This window comes from Heterodontus francisci, chromosome 1 (genome assembly GCF_036365525.1).
Source record: "Heterodontus francisci isolate sHetFra1 chromosome 1, sHetFra1.hap1, whole genome shotgun sequence".
NCBI lineage: Eukaryota > Metazoa > Chordata > Chondrichthyes > Heterodontiformes > Heterodontidae > Heterodontus > Heterodontus francisci.
The window spans coordinates 9,837,746-9,860,147 of NC_090371.1; the positions used below are offsets into that span (position 1 = coordinate 9,837,746).

The following is a 22,402-nucleotide window of genomic DNA, read 5'->3' on the forward strand; positions in this document are numbered from 1 at the left end:
TAATCCCACTCTTCCCAATCCTCTTTAAATCCTAATCCCATTCTTCCAAATCCTCTTTAAATCCTAATCCCACTCTTCCAAATCCTCTTTGAATCCTTAACCCACTCTCCTCAATCCCTCCTTGAATCCTAACCCTACTCTTCCCAATCCTCTTTGAATCCTAATCCCACTTTCTCCAATCCCTCCTTAAATTCTAATCCCACTCTCGCCTATCCCTCAAAAAATCCGAATACCCCCCCTCCCTCAAATCCTTCCTATATCTTGCTCCTTTTCTCCTTTAACATTGCCCTCAAATGCTATTTTTTGGAACCACTTTTCAGTCACTCCTCTTACAGATTGTCTGTAAAATATCTTGTACAATTTGTGTCAAGGAATACAGCGCAAGTCAGATAAATACAGCTGAGGTCCAGGTCAACCATAATATAATGAATGGTGGAAAGATCTTGAGGGGCTGAATGGCCTCCTCCTGCTCCTGTGTAACAGGCTCGAGGGGCTGAATGGCCTCCTCCTGCTCCTGTGTAACAGGCTCGAGGGGCTGAATGGCCTCCTCCTGTTCCTGTGTAACGGACTCGAGGGGCTGAATGGCCTCCTCCTGTTCCTGTGTAACAGGCCTGAGGGGCTGAATGGCCTCCTCCTGTTCCTGTGTAACAGACTCGAGGGGCTGAATGGCCTAGCCCTAAAATGAACTGATGCAGCATCTCACCTACTCAAGGGCAATTCGGGATGGGCAACATATGCTGGCCAAGCCAGTGATACCCACATCCCAGGAAATTAATAAAAAAATAGCTGTCCAGTTACAGGGCTGTGGGCATTGTTCTGTAACAGTTTGTTAAATGGTTTTAAAATGATCACGGCAGTGATTAGACAAACGGAATGTCTGACCTTGCCTGAAACTGGAGAGGATGGGATTATCTGGACCATATCCATTGGTCACCTCGTTTCTGCTGAGGTCAATCAGTTGGTGGAGTCGCAGCTTCCTGCAGTAGATCGATGCAGCCTCGGGTTCCAGGGCAATTAGCAGCTGTTCCGGGTATTCAGGAGAGGCTAACCCAGCCTGGGCACAGGATAGACAGCAACACAGAGAGAGACAGAGAGAGAACAATGGAACAGATATTGAGACTGACCACACTGTCATTTCAGTTACTGAGTATTGCAGAATCAGTGGCCTGAAATATTGATAAAATATGTTACACCCTGTCAACTGGGTTTTCATTACAAATCCCAGGTCAATAATTATAACGGAAATGGTCCAGTGATTAAATCGACCCTCCGCCCAGACAGGCACTTTCAAATAGGGAGGATCTCTCTCTCTCTCATCTCTCTCTCTCTCTTTGATCTTTCTCTCTCACTCTTTCTCTCTGATCTTTGCTCTCTCATCTCTCTCTTTCTCATCTCTCTCTGATCTCTCTCTCTCTCTCTCTGTGGGGCGGCACAGTGGCGCCGTGGTTAGCACCGCAGCCTCACAGCTCCAGGGACCCGGGTTTGATTCTGGGTACTGCCTGTGCGGAGTTTGCAAGTTCTCCCTGTGTCTGCGTGGGTTTCCGCCGGGTGCTCCGGTTTCCTCCCACAGCCAAAGACTTGCAGGTTGATAGGTAAATTGGCCATTAGCAATTGCCCCTAGTATAGGTAGGTGGTAGGGGAATATAGGGACAGGTGGGGATGTGGTAGGAATATGGGATTAGTGTAGGATTAGTATAAATGGGTGGTTGATGGTCGGCACAGACTCGGTGGGCTGAAGGGCCTGTTTCAGTGCTGTATCTCTAAAACTAAACTTTCTCTTTCTCTTTCTCTCTCTCTGTTCTTTGTTCCCTCTCTCTCTCTCCCTCTCTCTCTCTGATCTTTGATCTCTCTCTCTCTTTCTCTCTCTCATCTCTCTCTCTCTCTCTTTCTCTCTCTCTCTGATCTTTGATCTCGCTCTTTCTCTCTCTCTCTCCTCTCTCTCTGATCTCTCTCCCTCTGATCTCTCTCTGATCTTTGAACTCTCTCTCTCTCTTTCTCTCTCTCTCATGTCTCTCTGATCTCTCTCTCTCGCTCATCTCTCTCTCATCTCTCTCTCACTTTCTCTTTCTCTTTCTCTCTCTCTCTTTCCCTCTCTCTGATCTTTGATCTCTCTCTCTTTCTTTCTCTCTCTCTTGCTCTCTCTCTCTCATCTCTCTCTGCTCCCTCTCTCTCTTTCTCTCTCGCTCTCTCTCTCTTTCTCTCTCTCTAATCTTTGATATCTCTCTCTCTCTCTGATCTCTCTCTCTCCTCTCTCTCTGATATCTCTCTCTTTCTCTCTCTCTGATCTTTGATCTCTTGCTTTCTCTCTCTCTCTCTCTCTCATCTCTCTCTCTCATCTCTTTCTGCTCCCTCCCTCTCGCTCTCTCTCTCTCTCTCCAACCTTTGATATCTCTCTCTCTCCGATCTCTCTCTCTCTGATCTCACTCTCTCTCTCTGATCTTTGATTTCTCTCTCTCTTTTTTTCTCTCTCAACTCTCTCTGATCCCTTCATCTCTCTCTCTTTCTCTCTCTCTGATCTTTGATCTCTCGCTGTCTCTCTTTCTCACTCTCTCTCCTCTCTCTCTCTCTCTTTCTCTCTCTCTCTGATCTTTGATCTCTCTCTCTCTCTCTTTTTCTCTCTCTGATCTCTCTCTCTCTGATCTTTGATCTCTCTTTTTCTCTCTCTCAACTCTCTCTGATCCCTTCATCTCTCTCTTTCTCTCTCTCTCTCTAATCTTTGATCTCTCGCTTTCTCTCTCTATCTCTTTCTCTCTCTCATCTCTTTCTGCTCCCTCCCTCTCTCTCTTTCTCTCTCTCGCTCACTCTCTCTTTCTCTCTCTCCAACCATTGATATCTCTCTCTCTCTGATCTCTCTCTCTCTGATCTTTGATCTCTCTCTCTCTCTGATCTCTCTCTCTCTCTCTGATCTTTGATCTCTCTCTCTCTTTTTCTCTCTCTCTTTCTCTTTCTCTGATCTTTGATCTCTCGCTCTCTCTCTTTCTCTCTCTCTCCTCTCTCTCTGATCTCTCTCTGATCTCTCTCTTTCTCTTTCTCTCTCTCTCTCTGATCTTTGATCTCTCTCTCTTTCTCTCTGATCTCTGTCTGATCTCTCTCTCTCTTTCTCTTTCTCTCTCTCTCTGATCTTTGATCTCTCTCTCTCGCTCTTTCTCTCTGATCTTTGATCTCTCTCTCTCTCTTTCCCTCTCTCTGATCTTTGATCTCTCTCTCTCTCTCTTTCTCTCTCTGATCTTTCTCTCTTTCTCTCTCTCTGATCTTTGAACTCTCTCTCTCTTTCTCTCTCTCTGATCTCTCTCTATCTCATCTCTCTCGCTCAGCTCTCTCTCATTCCTCTCTCACTTTCTCTTTCTCTCTCTCTCTCTCTCTCTCACTCTGATCTTTGATCTCTCTCTCTCACTCTGATCTTTGATCTCTCGCTCTCTCTCTTTCTTTCTCTCTCTCTCTCTCTCTCTCTGATTTTTGATCTCTCACAATTTCTCTCTTTCTCTGATCTTTGATCTATCTCTCTTTCTTTCTCCCTCCCTCTCTCTCTGATATTTGATCTCTCTCTGGCTTTCTCTCTCTCTCTTTCTCTCATCTCTCTCTCATCTCTCTCTCTAATCTTTGATCTCTCTCTCTCTCTTTCTCTCCTCACTCTCCTCTCTCTCTCCCTCCTCACTCTCTCATCTTTCTCTCATCTCTCTCTCTCTCTCATTTCTCTCATCTCTGATCTCTCTCTTTCTCTCTCTGATCTCTCATCTCTCTCATCTCTCTCTGATATCTCTCTGATCCCTCTCTGATCTTATCTCTCTCTCTCTCTGATCTCTCTCTCTCTCTGATCTCTCTCTCTGATCTCTCTCTCTCTTTGATCTCGCTCTCTCTGAGCTCTCTCTCCTCTCTCTCATCTCTCTCTTTTTATCTCTGATTTCTCTCTGATCTCTCTCTGATCTCTCTCTCTGATCCTCTCTCTGATTCTCTCTCTGATCTCTCTCTCTGATCCTCTCTGATTCTCTCTGATTCTCTCTCTCTTATCTCTCTGATTCTCTCTCTCTTATCTCTCTGATCGCTCTCTCTGATTCTCTCTCTCTGATTCTCTCTCTGATTCTCTCTCTGATCTCTCTCTGATTCTCTCTCTCTGAGTCTCTCTCTCTGAGTCTCTCTCTCTGATCTCTCTCTCTGATCCTCTCTGATTCTCTCTCTGATATCGCTCTCTCTGATCTCTCTCTCTCTGATCTCTCTCTCTGATCTTGCTTTCTCTGATCTTGCTTTCTCTGATCTCTCTCTCTGATCTCTCTCTCTCTGATCTCTCTCTTTGATCTCGCTCTCTCTGAGCTCTCTCTCATCTCTCTCTCATCTCTTTCTCTCATCTCTCTCTTTTTATCTCTGATTTTTCTCTGATCTCTCTCTGATCTCTCTCTCTGATCCTCTCTCTGATCTCTCTCTCTGATCCTCTCTGATTCTCTCTCTGATCTCTCTCTGATCTCTCTCTCTCTGATCTCTCTCTCTAATCTCTCTCTGTCTGATCTCTCTCTGTCTGATCTCTCTCTCTGATCTCTCTCTCTGATTCTCTCTCTCTTATCTCTCTGATTCTCTCTCTCTTATCTCTCTGATCTCTCTCTCTGATCACTCTCTCTGATCTCTCTCTCTCTGATTCTCTCTCTGATCTCTCTCCCTGATTCTCTCTCTCTGATTCTCTCCCTCTGATTCTCTCTCTGATCTCTCCCTCTGATCTCTCCCTCTGATCTCTCTCTCTGATCCTCTCTGATTCTCTCTCTGATATCGCTCTCTCTGATATCGCTCTCTCTGATCTCTCTCTCTCTGATCTCTCTCTCTCTGATATCGTTCTCTCTGATCTCTCTCTCTGATCTCTCTCTCTCTCCGATCTCTCTCTTTCTCTGACCTCTCTCTGAACTTTCTCTCTCTTGCCCTGATCTCTATCTGTCTGTCTGTCTCTCTTTCTTTCTCTCTCTGATCTCTCCCTCCCTCTGATCTCGTTGATATAATGTGTGATTATTGACCGGTGTCACTCCTCACCAGATATGCAGCTTCCCTCATGAACTGTTTGGCAGGTTGTTTCCAGATTGCTGGTACAGTGATTACCCAACGCACATCGTCAGTGTCCAGTGTGATTGAGAACTGCTCCTTCAATTCCTGTCATCGTACAAACATAAAACAATTTGAGAATATGAAGAGAAAATTAGCCCTACAAAGCAGAAAGAAGAAACTTGCATTGGTGAAGATCAAACCCACAGTTGTACCCTTTCATATAAATCAATCTCGTCATATCCCTCTGCTCCCACCTCACCATATCCTTCACCATATCCCTCACCCCCTCCTCATCTTATTCGATCCTTCCTCAAAATATCCCTCAACCGTTCCTCAAAATATCCCTCAATCCCTCCTCACCAGATCTAACACCCCTTGACATCTCGCTCAAACACCCATCACCATCACCCTCAATCCCACCTCAACACTCAGAGCTGGATTGATGGGATTCTGACCCCATCTGATGCTGGACCCAACAGTTTGAGGATATTCCTTTCCTGTGTGTCTGAGCTGGGATTGACAGCCAGAGCCTGGATGGAAGGTCAGAGTTCAGCCCATTGTGGCCTCTTCCCTTACCTTTAAGGAGTGCTTCCGGAAGTATCTCAGCGCATGAGCAAACACATCGAGAGCTTTCACCCTCTTCCCGTTTACAGCCTCCAACTCTGTTTCCATGGTGAGATCCTGGAAAAACAAAACAAAGGATTTAAAATTTCAGCATGATAGAAAGTTACAGAACCAGAGAGAGAAGTGACGGAAACGCTCCATCTCTACTGGCACTCCTAGTCGGCCCAGGACTTGCTTCACTGTTGGGAGTATTTCTGCTCATCAGAGTGGGATCTCTACAGAGGGAAATGGGGGCTAGGATTACATAGGATATATATAGCACCGAAACAGGCTATTCGGCTCATGCCAGCGTTCATGCTCCACTCAAGCTTCTTCCCATATTTCCTCATTTATCTTGATCAGTGTAATCCTCTATTCCTTTCTCCCTCATGTGATTATCCAGCTTCCCCTTGTCTATACAACTCACCTCAACCAGTCCCTGTGTTAGCGAGTTCCATATTCTCACTACTCTCTGCATGAAGTTTCTTCAGAATTCCCTATTGGATTTCTTGGTGACTGTCTTATAGTGATGGCCTCTAGTTATACTCTTCCCCAATTAGCACCCTCTACTGGCATATAATTAAACAATTGTTACACAATTAACAAAGGGTCTCAGTCTGAACCATATGACCAATGGAAGAACGAAGTGGGTATGTGGACACAGATTACATCTCTACCAAAGAGGAAATAAGTTATGGTCTTGGTGTCATCACTTCCTACCAAAAGTAAAATCAGAAGTAAAGTGTATTCTGAACTGAATGCCCGTCAGTTGGATACTGATGAAGGGTTGGATCTTCTGTTAGAATTCTTGGGTGAAATTTACAAGAAAGATGACCCATTGAATGTGTATGAGGCATGGTTGGACTTTGATAGATTTGGGAAAACAGAGAGTTATTCAATGGAGAAATATATCATAGACTTTAACAGACTGTATAGAAGATTGAGGAATTCATTTTGGAGATCCCTGGTTCAGTGCTAGCTTTTAAATTGCTAGATTGTGCTAGGGTGTCGCATATGGACAGGCTCTTGGCTCTGACTGGTGTTTGGTTCTTGGACAAAGATCCCAGTTAGATCAGATGTCTGCTGCCTTGAAAAAATTCCTGTGGAAACAGTCATTTCCTGCAGCCCTGGTAGAACAAGCAGGGAATTCTGTGGTGACACAAAGAATGGAGGACTCAATGTTTAATGCCCAAGGTGTGACTCAAAGTATCATTATGCAATGAACTGCCCAAAGTGAAGGGGCAGAGACTTTGAAATAACACATGTCCCAGAGAATTGAGGTAGAAGAGGAAGATATTGATGAATCTAAATGAATTGTCACAAAGAGTTTTAGTCCTGTGATGAATGTGTTAGTTGCGATTCATTCAACTGTGCTGTATTAGATAGTACTTGCACATCAGCAGTATGTTTAACAGATTGGTTACAATTTTATCTGGATTCACTCAGTAGTGAGGATTGATGCAAGGTTAAGGAGTATGAGTACTATCAGCTTTAGGTTTGGTGATGACAACACAATGAAGTCACTGACGAGAGTAGTAATTCCATGTAAAATAGCTGGGGTAAGCCACTTTATCAGTCCTGATGTAGTCTCCAGTGAGATAACTTTACTGTTGAGTAAACCTTCAATGAAAAAGGCACAAATGAAACTTAATATGGAGCATAAGGCAAGTTTCTGGGAAGTCAGTGAATTTGCAGTTTACCCTGTCAGGGAATTGTTGTATACCCTTAACAAAACCTAGTGCTTCTAGTCAGTGTAAAATGACATCAGGTGATAAGAATCAGAGATATAAAGCAAATTGTCTTAAAATTACACAGACAATTTGCTCAACCTTGTCAGAGATTCAAAACCCTACTAAAAGTTGCAGGTGTGATTGATGGAGTATACGAGGATAACAGAAGAGATTAGTGAAAAGTGTGAAATCTGTAAAAAGTATCGGAGGACACCATCATGTCCTATTGTCCGCCTTCCGCATGTGACTTTAACGAGGTAGTTCCCTTGGATTTAAAGGTATGGGATAAAGACAAGAATATTTTCATTCTACATTTTATAGATCTAGCAGTGAGATTTAGTCTTTCTACAATAATAAATAGCAAGGACAAAAGGATGATTAAAAGGCAAAATTATGGAGAAATTAATAAGATCTGGGCTTGGGGTACCAGCTAAGTTTCTGACTGATAATGGAACAGATGCAGAAGGAAATCTTTGGAAACTGAACAAATGCATCTGTGGCCTTAATGATGTTTCCAGGGTATGGTATTTCTCAGTGAGATCTGTTTTGTTGAAAATTGTTTGTGTTCAACTGAAAGCAGATCCTGCGATGTTTTATTGGTATCATAAAGAGAAACTTTCAGGCATCTTCATGATGCATGTTGATGATTTCTTATTGGGTGTTACTGTGGCATTTGTGAAAAGTTATTAACAAAATTAGGGCAAGATTGGGAGTCAGGCTTATGAAACCTTTAAATATATAGCTTTAGATACTAAGCAGACTAAGTCTGGAATAACTTTAAATCAACAATCCTATTTAGAGTGTTACTCCCATCCTGGTTAATCATGCTAGGTCATCACAGAAAGATGCTGATATATATAAAGCAGAGGCTGAGCAATTGCAAAGCTTAATTGGTCAATTAAACTGGTTGTGCTCTCCAACTAGACCTGATGCTAGTTTTGATGTACTGGAGTTAAGTGTGATGATGAAACATGCGAAAGTTGAGAATGTTTTAAGGGGAAATAAAATATTTTAAAAATCCAAATCTGGAGAAATGTGTACTGAAGTTCCTATCCTTAGGTGACCCAAAGAACATGGAGCTAATCATTTTTAGTGATGCTTCACATGCTAATCTGCTGATGGGTATTCAAGTGCAGCTGGTTACATAATATTTCTGATGAGTACAAATGGGAAATGTTGTCCTTCAGCTTGGGAAGCTAAGAAAATAAAAAGGCTCATTAAAAGTACTTTAGCTGCAGAAACACTTGGTCTTGTGTAGGCAGTGGATATGGGGTTCTATTTGTCAAATCTTCAGAATGTCACCTAAAATAAGGGACATACCAAAGATAGGCTACCCACTGAATATTATGTGGTAATCTTTCTTTGTGGGACAATGTACACTCGAAAAAGGTGAGTGAGAAAAGACTACGTATTGACTTTACTGGATTGAAACAAATGCTGGAGAGAAAGGAAATCTCTAAACTTAAATGGGTAGATGCAAGTCATCAGCTATCCGATTGTTTCACAAAAAGAAATGCTAGTACAAAGAAATTGTTCGAGGTGCTAAAGAAGGTGTGTCTCGCACTGTAATACATTGTATCTGATAACGAATTTATTTTGAAATGTTGTTTGAACATGTTAATCTAATATTTTATTATAGAAGGAAGATGTGAATGTGTTAATTGTGTGTCACTTGTTTAATTATATGCAGGTGGAGGGTGTTAATTGGGGTCTTACTTGAACACTTATAAGCAGATACTGAGACTAGTGGAGGGTTTGAGTGAGGAGCTATATGTTTATAATCTGTTTACTCTGCACAATAAATGTGAAACTAAGTAAAGATAGGCTCCAGCATCATCCTTCCACAACAAGCTTTCTGGCATTTAACACCCAGGGAAGATTGGAAGATTATGGCAAATCCTTCCATGATCTTCATCCCCACTTCCTTTAGCAACCTGGGATGCAAGCCATCCGAACCTGGTGGCTTAACGACCCGAAGCATAGCCAGTCTTTCCAGTACCACCTCCCTCTCAATTTTTACCCTATCCGTTACCTCTACTCTCTCCACCTCTACCCATATTTTGTTGGATTCATCTTGCTTAGTAAAGATTGATTCAAAATACTCATTAAGTATTCTAGCCTTCGCTCCCACTTAGAGTCTTAATTTCCAAGTCATATATGACCTCCTTATTTTTCTTACCAAATTGCAGTACCTCACTTATCTATCTTGAAATTCATTGGTCAATTATATAGGGGCGGCACAGTGGCGCAGTGGTTAGCACCGCAGCCTCACAGCTCCAGCGACCCGGGTTCAATACTGGGTACTGCCTGTGTGGAGTTTGCAAGTTCTCCCTGTGTCTGCGTGGGTTTCCTCCAGGTGCTCCGGTTTCCTCCCACAGCCAAAGACTTGCAGGTTGATAGGTAAATTGGCCATTATAAATTGCCCCTAGTATAGGTAGGTGGTAGGGAAAATATAGGGACAGGTGAGGATGTGGTAGGAATATGGGATTAGTGTAGGATTAGTATAAATGGGTGGTTAATGGTCGGCACAGACTCGGTGGGCTGAAGGGCCTGTTTCAGTGCTGTATCTCTAAATCAAAATCACGCTGTAATTCCAATTCACACTGTCACGGTCCCATCAAACACTCTCAGCGCAGGAACAGTATAGGTTAGATACAGAGTAAAGCTCCCTCTACACTGTCCCCATCAAACATTCCCAGGACAGGTTCAGCAGGGGGGTTAGGCACAGAGTAAAGCTCCCTCTACACTGTCCCCATCAAACACTCCCAGGACAGGTTCAGCATGGGGGTTAGATACAGAGTAAAGCTCCCTCTACACTGTCCCCATCAAACACTCCCAGGACAGGTACAGCACGGGGGTTAGATACAGAGTAAAGCTCCCTCTACCCTGCCCAATTAATATGCAGTTGAATGTGGTTGTGTGTTGTATTTTGTTCCGTGTAGTAGTCACTCAGACGAAGACTGGACATTGTTGGGTGAGAGAGTCTGAACTATTTCTCTGTCATGCGCTGAGTGATGTGACTGAACTCACACAGGTGATATGAATCTTCATCTTAAACTTCTCAAAGTACAGCCAATCCCTGGCTTCCTCTGGGTCGAGGTCATGGTAATGGTCTCTGGCCGTGTATCCCAGGCTGTGGAAGCTGCCGTCTGGAGTAAGGAGCAGGCTGGTTGGAGTTTTCTGATTTGCCACTCCAGGATCGCCACCTTCCCATCGTCTAGAAATAACCAAACACCAAGGAAAAGGCATCTCCGATGACTGCAGTAACAAGTGGCAGCGTGATTCCCGTCTACCATTATTACACAAACATAGATCGATCATTCTAAACCAGAATGTAATTTTCACATTTCATGGGGGTGACATGAAATGGTGGAGTTCGGTTTAACTTCAAATCAATATTTTTTAAACAGAGACTAAGGGTATTGCGATTTGTGGTACAGATTACAGACACAGCTGGGTGGGAGATGACCAGATCGCAAAAAGGAATGAGGCAGGTTTTTGTCAACAAAATGGCATAAAACATTATTAGGAATTAACCATTGGAAATTTCTAGATAGGTGGCTCAACATGGACCAAAGGGAATACTGGAGACAGCAGGGCCGAAATGGGCTGAAGGGGACAATCAGGATCAGAAGAGACCAGATGGGCGGAACAGAATTCTAAGGATAAGTGGCGCTAGATGGGCCAAAGGTCTCCTCCTGCCTCAAATAGTATTAGAGTATGGTAGTGGGTGCAGTAACATTGTACATATGTTACTGGACAAGTAATCCTGAGACCTGGAATACATCCAGAAATGTGAGTTTAAATCCCACCAAGGCAGCTGGGGAATTTAAATTCAATTAATTTAAATTCAATCTGGAATAAAAGTCTCGTCTCAGTAATGGTGACCATGAAACTACCAGATTCTTGTAAAAACTCATCTGGTTCACTAATGTCCTTTCGGGAAGGAAATCTGCTGTCCGAACCTGGTCTGTCCGACATATGACTCCAGACCCACAGCAATGTGGTTGACTCTTAACTGCCCCTGAAATGGCCCAGCAAGAAACTCAGTTCCATTCAAAGGCACATTCTTAACATCACCCTGCTGACCATATCAAATATACAAAATAAACACTGACTCCAGCATGCTCCCCTCCTCACACACTCACTCCAGCACGCTCCCCTCCTCACACACTCACTCCAGCACGCTCCCCTCCTCACACACTCACTCCAGCACGCTCCCCTCCTCACACACTCACTCCAGCACGCTCCCCTCCTGACACACTCACTCCAGCACGCTCCCCTCCTCACACACTCGTTCCCGCACGCTCCCCTCCTGACACACTCACTCCAGCACGCTCCCCTCCTCACACACTCGTTCCCGCACGCTCCCCTCCTGACACACTCGCTCCCGCGCGCTCCCCTCCTCACACACTCGTTCCCGCACGCTCCCCTCCTTACACACTCACTCCAGCACGCTCCCCTCCTTACACACTCACTCCAGCACGCTCCCCTCCTTACACACTCACTCCAGCACGCTCCCCTCCTCACACACACGCTCCAGCACGCTCCCCTCCTTACACACTCGCTCCCGCACGCTCCCCTCCTGACACACTCACTCCAGCACGCTCCCCTCCTGACACACTCACTCCAGCACGCTCCCCTCCTCACACACTCGCTCCCGCACGCTCCCCTCCTTACACACTCACTCCAGCACGCTCCCCTCCTTACACACTCGCTCCCGCACGCTCCCCTCCTTACACACTCACTCCAGCATGCTCCCCTCCTTACACACTCACTCCAGCATGCTCCCCTCCTCACACACTCGTTCCCGCACGCTCCCCTCCTGACACACTCACTCCAGCACGCTCCCCTCCTGACACACTCACTCCAGCACGCTCCCCTCCTCACACACTCGCTCCAGCACGCTCCCCTCCTTACACACTCACTCCAGCACGCTCCCCTCCTCACACACTCACTCCAGCACGCTCCCCTCCTCACACACTCACTCCAGCACGCTCCCCTCCTTACACACTCACTCCAGCACGCTCCCCTCCTTACACACTCACTCCAGCACGCTCCCCTCCTCACACACTCGCTCCCGCACGCTCCCCTCCTGACACACTCGCTCCCACACGCTCCCCTCCTCACACACTCACTCCCACACGCTCCCCTCCTCACACACTCGCTCCCACACGCTCCCCTCCTCACACACTCGCTCCCACACGCTCCCCTCCTCACACACCCGTTCCCACACGCTCCCCTCCTCACACACTCGCTCCCCTCCTCACACACTCGCTCCCACTCGCTCCCCTCCTCACACACCCGATCCCACTCGCTCCCCTCCTCACACACCCGTTCCCACTCGCTCCCCTCCTCACACACCCGTTCCCACACGCTCCCCTCCTCACACACTCGCTCCCCTCCTCACACACTCGCTCCCACATGCTCCCCTCCTCACACACTCGCTCCCACATGCTCCCCACCTCACGCACTCGCTCCCCTCCTCACGCACTCGCTCCCACACGCTCCCCTCCTGACACACTCGCTCCCACACGCTTCCCTCCTCACGCACTCACTCCCACATGCTCCCCTCCTCACATACTCGCTCCCACACGCTCCCCTCCTCACACACTCGCTCCCACACGCTCCCCTCCTCACACACTCGCTCCCACATGCTCCCCTCCTCACACACTCACTCCCGCACGCTCCCCTCCTCACGCACTCACTCCCACACGCTCCCCTCCTCACACACTCGCTCCCACACGCTCCCCTCCTCACACACTCGCTCCCTCATGCTCCCCTCCTCCCACACTCACTCCTGCACGCTCCCCTCCTCACACACTCGCTCCCACATGCTCCCCTCCTCACCCACTCGCTCCCACATGCTCCCCTCCTCACACACTCGCTCCCACACGCTCCCCTCCTTACAGGCTATTGTGCTCCCACTCTGACTCCCAGGTACCTCATCATGTGAATTGTTTCTGGGTCTTGCACCAGGCTGAATGCGTAGCCACTTGCTGTGGTTCCGAAGTCGATAGCCACCACAACGCTGAATGGCCGATATCGTGGTGTATTCCCAAGAGATCTCTGTGGAGTCGATGTGTCAGGAAGTGTTAATGGGACAGGAATATCACACCTTAACACAGCACCTGTGAACAACTGTTGTAATGTAGGAAACACAGCAGGCAATTTGCGCACAGCAAGCTCCCACATAGAGCAATGTGATATTGACCAGATCATCTGCTTTAGTAATATTTGTTGAGGGATAAATATTGTCCAGGGCCCCAGGGATAACTCCCCTACTCTTCTTTGAAATAGTAGCCATGGGATCTTTTCCATCCACCTGAGAGAGCAGACAAGGCCTTCGGTTTAACATTTCATCTGAAAGACAGCACCTCTGACAGTGCTGCACTCCCTCAGTCCTGCACTGCCTGGGATTCGTCCTGAAGTCTCTAGAGTGGGATTTAAGCCCACAGGCTTCTGACTCTGAGGCGAGATTGCTACTCACTGGGCCACAGCTGAGATGACCTCAGAGTAAGGCCCAATGTCTGCACAGCAGATGCAGTATGATAGAACTCACTGTTATTTCCTGTACTTGTAAAGGGCACAGTTCATCCTTGTCTGGTACTGGATAGCCCGTGCATTTTTTTATTCAGTTCATGGGATGTGGGTGTCGCCGGTTAGGCCAGCATTTATTGCCCATCCCTAATTGCCCTTGAGAAGATGGTGGTGAGCTGCCTTCTTGAACCGCTGCAGTCCATGTGAGGTAGGTACACCCACAGTGCTGTTAGGAAGGGAGTTCCAGGAGTTTGACCCAGCGATAGTGAAGGAACGGTGATATAGTTCCAAGTCAGGATGGTGTGTGACTTGAAGGGGAACTTGCAGGTGGTGTTGTTCCCATGCATTTGCTGCCCTTGTCCTTCTAGTTGGTAGAGGTCGCGGGTTTGGAAGGTGCTGTCTAAGGAGCCTTGGTGCATTGCTGCAGTGCATCTTGTAGATGGTACACACTGCTGCCACTGCGTCAGTGGTGGAGGGAGTGAATGTTTGTAGATGGGGTGCCAATCAAGCGGGCTGCTTTGTCCTGGATGGTGTCGAGCTTCTTGAGTGTTGTTGGAGCTGCACCCATCCAGGCAAGTGGAGAGTATTCCATCACACTCCTGACTTGTGCCTTGTAGATGGTGGACAGGCTTTGGGGAGTCAGAAGGTGAGTTACCCACTGCAGAATTCCCAGCCTCTGACCTGCTCTTGTAGCCACGGTATTTATATACCTACTCCAGTTCAGTTTCTGGTCAATGGTGGCCTCTAGGATGTTGATAGTGAGGGATTCAGCGATGGTAAGGCCATTGAATGTCAAGGGGAGATGGTTAGATTCTCTCTTGTTGGAGATGGTCATTGTCTGGCACTTGTGTGGCGCAAATGTTACTTGCCACTTATCAGCCCAAGCCTGGATATTGTCCAGGTCTTACTGCATCTGGGCACAGACTGCTTCAGTATCTGAGGAGTCATGAATGGTGCTGAACATTGTGCAATCATCAGCGAACATCCCCACTTCTGACCTTATGATTGAAGGAAGGTCATTGATGAAGCAGCTGAAGATGGTTCTGCCCAGGACACTACCCTGAGGAATTCCTGCAGTGATGTCCTGGAGCTCAGATGATTGACCTCCAACCTCCTTTGCACTAGGTATGACTCCAACCACTTGATTTTCCCCTTGATTCCCATTGACTCCAGTTTTTCTAGGGCTCCTTGATGCCATACTCGGTCAAATGCTGCCTTGATGTCAAGGGCAGTCACTCTCACCTCACCTCTTGAGTTCAGCTCTTTTGTCCATGTTTGGACCAAGGCTGTTATGAGGTCAGGAGCTGAGTGGCCCTGGCGGAACCCAAACTGAGCGTCATTGAGCAGTTTGTTTCTGTGTAAATGCAACTTGATCGCACTGTTGACAACACCTTCCATCACTTTGCTGATGATCGAGAGTAGATTGATGGGGTGGTAATTGGCCAGATTGTATTGTATCCCTGGCTGTTAAAGGAAGCCAGGGAGGAAATAACAGATGCTCTGAGGATCATTTTCAAATCCTCACTAGATACAGGAGAGATTAGATTAGAGATACAGCACTGAAACAGGCCCTTCGGCCCACCGAGTCTGTGCCGAACATCAACCACCCATTTATACTAATCCTACACTAATCCCATATTCCTACCAAACATCCCCACCTGTCCCTATATTTCCCTACCACCTACCTATACTAGTGACAATTTATAATGGCCAATTTACCTATCAAACTGCAAGTCTTTTGGATTGTGGGAGGAAACCGGAGCACCCGGAGAAAACCCACGCAGACACAGGGAGAACTTGCAAACTCCACACAGGCAGTACCCGGAATCGAACCCGGGTCCCTGGAGCTGTGAGGCTGCGGTGCTAACCACTGCGCCACTGTGCCGCCCTAAGGTACCAGACGATTGGAGGTCTGCGAACATTATACCATTGTTTAAAAAGGGTGTGAGGGATAGGCCAAATAATTATAGGCCGGTCAGCCTGACCTCGGTGGTGGGCATTTTATTAGAATCAATTCCGAGAGACAGGATAAACTGTCACTTAGAAAAGCACGGATTGATCCGGGATAGTCAGCATGGGTTTGTTAAGGGATGGTCATGTCTTCTGAACCTAATTGAAATTTTTGAGGCAGTAACAAGGTGGATTGATGAGGTTAGTGCAGTGGATGTGGTCTACATGGATTTTAGTAAGGCATTTGACAACGTTCCCACATGGCAGACTGGTCAGAAAAGTAAAAGCCCACGGGATACAGGGGAATGTGGTGAGTTGGATCCTAAATTGGCTCAGTGACAGGAAACAAAGGGTAATGGGTCGATGGATGTTTTTGTGAATGGAAAGCTGTTTCCAGTGGTGTTCCACAGGGCTCAGTGTTGGGTCCCTTGCTGTTTGTGGTATATATTAATGATTTGGACTTAAATGTGGGAGGCATGATTGGGAAATTTGCTGATAATACAAAAATTGGCCGTGTATTTGATAGTGAAGAGGATAGCTGTAGACTCCAGAATGATATCAATGGTTTGGTTGAGTGGGCGGAAAAGTGGCAAATGGAATTCAATCCAGAAAAGTGTGAGGTAATGCATTTGGGGAGGGCAAATAAAGCGAGGGAATACACAATAAACAGGAGGATATTGAGAGGGATAGAAGAAGTGAGAGACCTTGGAGTGCTTGTCCACAGGTCCCTGAAGGTGGCAGGACAGGTAGATAGAGTGGTGAAGAAGGCATATGGAATGCTTTCCTTTATTGGCTGAGGTATCGAGTACAAAAGCAGGGATGTAATTCTGGAACTGTATAAAACACTGGTTAGGCCACAGCTGGAGTATTGTGTACAGTTCTGGTCACCACATTATAGGAAGGAATTAATTGCTCTGGAGAGAGTACAGAGGAGATTTACAAGAATGTTGCCAGGGCTTGCAAATTGCAGCTATGAGGAAAGATTGGATAGGCTAGGGTTGTTTTCCTTAGACCGGATGAGGCTGAGGGGTGACTTAATTGAGGTGTACAAAATTATGAGGGGCCGAGATAGACCAGACAGGAAGGACATGTTTCCCCTAGCAGAGAGGTCAATTACCAGCGGGCACAGATTTCTTAACATGTGGGTGAATCAGATAGACTGCAGACTGCTATCTGTGATGCTGGGGACCTCAGGAGGAGGCCGAGATGAATTTTCCACTTGGCACTTCTGGATGAAGATTGTTGCAAATGCTTCAGCCTACCAAGTTGGTTGAACAGGAGATCAATTCCTTAGAACCACAGCAGTTCACGATCTTCCTCTGTAGAACAGTGAAGTAGTGGAAGGATTAACAGTGCGACAGACTGCAACAGAAACACTGCTCACCGTGACGGAGTGGTTAGTCTGACGTGTCAGATATAGTCTGATACAGTTAGACGTGTAGAATGTGACCATGGGGGCTACAGACTGGCTTTCCTGTCACAATGAGAGTAATAGCTGTAAACTACGTACCGGGGACTGTGATGGAGTGAGGGGGGCGATGCTGTAATGCTCTGGCTGCTGTGGGGAGCTCGGGGAAGGATGATGGCTCGATGACCTTTCACCTCTGGCATCTGAGAATCAAAACAAAGTGAAGTGAGAGACGCACAAACTTCGAGCGTACCATGTCCCGGAACGGACACAGGAACAGGAGGGGCCACTCAGCCCCTCGAGTCTGTTCCTCCATTCAATCAGATTGTGGCTCTTAACTGTGTTTACCCACCTTTAGTTCTCCAAACTTTAACAGCGTTGCACAAGGAAATCCCTCAACCTCAGTTTTGAAATTTTCAGATGACCTCCGCAGCTTTTTGGGGGAAGAGAGTTCCAGATTTCCACTCCCCTTTGTGTGAAGTGCTTCCTGACATCACTCCTTAACAGCCTGGCTAGGTTTAAGGTTCTGCCCCCTTGTTCTGGACTCCCCCCACCAGAGGAAATAGTTTCTCTCTATCAACCCGATCGAATCCTTTAATCATCTTAACCACCTTGATTAGATCACCCGTTAATCTAATATACTGAAGGGAATACAAGGCAGGTCTCTAAAACCTTGTTGTGTCTCAGTCTCTCCTTCCATCCACAACCTGCAGCTTGACATCACTGAGTGGCATATTCCGAACTAATCCCCCTTTCTCTGTCACTCACCTGAGGCGAGATTGGCTATCAGGCCAGGCAGAGAACAATACAGCACAGAAGGAGGCCATTCAGCCCATCGTGCCTGTGCTGGCTCCTTTGAGAGAACTATCCAATTAGTTCCATTTCCCTCCTCCTTCCCCACAGCTCTCTAAATCTCTCCCCTTCTCAGTTTAACCCTGAGACTAATGCTTTTTATTTGTACTGCTGGGTCCAGCCTATAGAGTGTGGGGCCAACCACCCCTCCCCCTCATAGTCAACATATCACATGGTGTATAATCAAACCCAACACAGTTAATGAAGTGTAGTTAAAGACCTGAGCACGGATGAGAAACAGATGGGGAAGTAGCAGCGTCTGATTTTAATCACTGCCTCCCAGGCAGCAGGAACCTCTCAAAGACTGGCAGAGGGAGGATACAGTCACCTCTCCTCCAGAGAGAGGTGAGGGGGGGGGGGACAGGGAGTGAAAGGAAGAGAGTGACGGGGAGGGAGAGGAGCAGCAGAGTGGGGAAAGGGAGAGGAAGAGAGAGAAAGAGAGTGAGATCTGCCTCTCTGCTGAAGGCTTTTCTGTTCTGAAGGTGTAGATCTATTGGATCTCTTTCTCCATCTTTCACCAGTTTTTACATTTTCAGCCAACATCTCACATACACAGACGATGAATTCCGTGAGAGTCTTTATTTGGCTGTTCTCCCATTTTATTAATATTCCCTTTGCAGTTTCCATTGTTTCTGAATTAGTTACTCAGTCTCCAATTCTCTCTGTGACTCCCCACTCCCTCTCCCTGTGCAGTCTGATCCCCACTCCCTCTCCCTGTGCAGTCTGATCCCCACTCCCTCTCCCTGTGCAGTCTGATCCCCACTCCCTCTCCCTCTCCCTGTGCAGTCTGATCCCCGCTCCCTCTCCCTCTCCCTGTGCAGTCTGATCCCCACTCCCTCTCCCTGTGCAGTCTGATCCCCACTCCCTCTCCCTGTGCAGTCTGATCCCCACTCCCTCTCCCTGTGCAGTCTGATCCCCACTCCCTCTCCCTGTGCAGTCTGATCCCCATTCCCTCTCCCTGTGCAGTTTGATCCCCACTCCCTCTCCCTGTGCAGTCTGATCCCCACTCCCTCTCCCTCTCCCTGTGCAGTCTGATCCCCGCTCCCTCTCCCTCTCCCTGTGCAGTCTGATCCCCACTCCCTCTCCCTGTGCAGTCTGATCCCCACTCCCTCTCCCTGTGCAGTCTGATCCCCACTCCCTCTCCCTGTGCAGTCTGATCCCCACTCCCTCTCCCTGTGCAGTCTGATCCCCATTCCCTCTCCCTGTGCAGTTTGATCCCCACTCCCACTCCCTCTCCCTGTGCAGTCTGATCCCCTCTCCCTGTGCAGTCTGATCCCCACTCCCTCTCCCTGTGCAGTTTGATCCCCACTCCCACTCCCTCTCCCTGTGCAGTCTGATCCCCTCTCCCTCTGCAGTCTGATCCCCACTCCCACTCCCTGTGCAGTCTGATGCCCACTCCCTCTCCCTGTGCAGTCTGATCCCCACTCCCTCTCCCTGTGCAGTCTGATCCCCGCTCCCTCTCCCTGTGCAGTCTGATCCCCACTCCCACTCCCTGTGCAGTCTGATCCCCGCTCCCTCTCCCTGTGCAGTCTGATCCCCACTCCCACTCCCTGTGTAGTCTGATCCCCACTCCCTCTCCCTGTGCAGTCTGATCCCCACTCCCACTCCCTGTGCAGTCTGATCCCCACTCCCTCTCCCTGTGCAGTCTGATCCCCACTCCCACTCCCTGTGCAGTCTGATCCCCACTCCCTCTCCCTGTGCAGTCTGATCCCCACTCCCACTCCCTGTGCAGTCTGATCCCCACTCCCTCTCCCTGTGCAGTCTGATCCCCACTCCCTCTCCCTGTGCAATCTGATCCCCACTCCCTCTCCCTGTGCAGTCTGATCCCCACTCCCACTCCCTGTGCAATCTGATCCCCACTCCCACTCCCTGTGCAATCTGATCCCCACTCCCTCTCCCACTCCCTGTGCAGTCTGATCCCCACTCCCACTCCCTGTGCAATCTGATCCCCACTCCCTCTCCCACTCCCAGTGCAGTCTGATCCCCACTCCCACTCCCTGTGCAATCTGATCCCCACTCCCTCTCCCACTCCCTGTGCAGTCTGATCCCCACTCCCACTCCCTGTGCAATCTGATCCCCACTCCCTCTGCAATCTGATCCCCACTCCCTCTCCCACTCCCTGTGCAGTCTGATCCCCACTCCCACTCCCTCTGCAGTCTGATCCCCACTCCCACTCCCTGTGCAATCTGATACCCACTCCCACTCCCTGTGCAATCTGATCCCCACTCCCTCTGCAATCTGATCCCCACTCCCTCTCCCACTCCCTGTGCAGTCTGATCCCCACTCCCACTCCCTGTGCAATCTGATCCCCACTCCCTCTGCAATCTGATCCCCACTCCCTCTCCCACTCCCTGTGCAGTCTGATCCCCACTCCCACTCCCTGTGCAATCTGATCCCCACTCCCTCTGCAATCTGATCCCCACTCCCTCTCCCACTCCCTGTGCAGTCTGATCCCCACTCCCACTCCCTGTGCAGTCTGATCCCCACTCCCACTCCCTGTGCAATCTGATACCCACTCCCACTCCCTGTGCAATCTGATCCCCACTCCCTCTGCAATCTGATCCCCACTCCCTCTCCCACTCCCTGTGCAGTCTGATCCCCACTCCCACTCCCTGTGCAGTCTGATCCCCACTCCCACTCCCTGTGCAGTCTGATCCCCACTCCCACTCCGTCTGCAATCTGATCCCCACTCCCTCTCCCACTCCCTGTGCAGTCTGATCCCCACTCCCACTCCCTGTGCAGTCTGATCCCCACTCCCACTCCCTGTGCAATCTGATCCCCACTCCCTCTCCCACTCCCTGTGCAGTCTGATCCCCACTCCCACTCCCTGTGCAATCTGATCCCCACTCCCACTCCCTGTGCAATCTGATCCCCACTCCCTCTCCCACTCCCTGTGCAGTCTGATCCCCACTCCCACTCCCTGTGCAATCTGATCCCCACTCCCTCTCCCTGTGCAATCTGATCCCCACTCCCACTCCCTGTGCAGTCTGATCCCCACTCCCACTCCCTGTGCAATCTGATCCCCACTCCCTCTCCCTGTTCAGTCTGATCCCCACTCCCTCTCCCTGTGCAATCTGATACCCACTCCCACTCCCTGTGCAGTCTGATCCCCACTCCCACTCCCTGTGCAATCTGATCCCCACTCCCTCTCCCTGTGCAATCTGATACCCACTCCCACTCCCTGTGCAGTCTGATCCCCACTCCCACTCCCTGTGCAATCTGATCCCCACTCCCTCTCCCTGTGCAATCTGATCCCCACTCCCTCTCCCTGTGCAATCTGATCCCCACTCCCTGTGCAGTCTGATCCCCGCTCCCTCTCCCTGTGCAGTCTGATCCCCACTCCCACTCCCTGTGCAATCTGATCCCCGCTCCCTCTCCCTGTGCAATCTGATCCCCACTCCCTCTCCCTGTGCAATCTGATCCCCACTCCCACTCCCTGTGCAATCTGATCCCCGCTCACTCTCCCTGTGCAATCTGATCCCCACTCCCTCTCCCTGTGCAATCTGATCCCCACTCCCACTCCCTGTGCAATCTGATCCCCACTCCCTCTCCCTGTGCAATCTGATCCCCACTCCCTCTCCCTGTGCAATCTGATCCCCACTCCCACTCCCTGTGCAATCTGATCCCCGCTCCCTCTCCCTGTGCAATCTGATCCCCACTCCCTCTCCCTGTGCAATCTGATCCCCACTCCCACTCCCTGTGCAATCTGATCCCCTCTCCCTCTCCCTGTGCAATCTGATCCCCGCTCCCTCTCCCTGTGCAATCTGATCCCCACTCCCTCTCCCTGTGCAATCTGATCCCCACTCCCTCTCCCTGTGCAATCTGATCCCCGCTCCCTCTCCCTGTGCAATCTGATCCCCACTCCCTCTCCCTGTGCAATCTGATCCCCACTCCCTCTCCCTGTGCAATCTGATCCCCGCTCCCTCTCCCTGTGCAATCTGATCCCCACTCCCTCTCCCTGTGCAATCTGATCCCCACTCCCTCTCCCTGTGCAATCTGATCCCCACTCCCACTCCCTGTGCAATCTGATCCCCACTCCCTCTCCCTGTGCAATCTGATCCCCACTCCCACTCCCTGTGCAATCTGATCCCCACTCCCTCTCCCTGTGCAATCTGATCCCCACTCCCACTCCCTGTGCAATCTGATCCCCTCTCCCTCTCCCTGTGCAATCTGATCCCCACTCCCACTCCCTGTGCAATCTGATCCCCGCTCCCTCTCCCTGTGCAATCTGATCCCCACTCCCTCTCCCTGTGCAATCTGATCCCCACTCCCTCTCCCTGTGCAATCTGATCCCCAC

General features: G+C 48.9%; 1 protein-coding gene across 4 annotated transcripts in view; it reads right to left on the minus strand.

Moving 5' to 3' along the window:
• The window catches only part of hspa12b (heat shock protein 12B), a 131,957-nt gene that overhangs the window by 36,178 nt on the left and 73,377 nt on the right, over positions 1 to 22,402 (minus strand). For all 4 annotated transcript variants that reach the window (XM_068038619.1, XM_068038533.1, XM_068038359.1 and 1 more), the window contains 6 exons: positions 17,356 to 17,456; positions 13,300 to 13,424; positions 10,386 to 10,572; positions 5,599 to 5,703; positions 5,011 to 5,127; positions 883 to 1,054 (listed from right to left, as the gene is read on the minus strand). In XM_068038619.1, the coding sequence (XP_067894720.1) occupies positions 883 to 1,054; positions 5,011 to 5,127; positions 5,599 to 5,703; positions 10,386 to 10,572; positions 13,300 to 13,424; positions 17,356 to 17,456 (807 nt within the window). The remainder of the gene's footprint in view (positions 1 to 882; positions 1,055 to 5,010; positions 5,128 to 5,598; positions 5,704 to 10,385; positions 10,573 to 13,299; positions 13,425 to 17,355; positions 17,457 to 22,402) is intronic.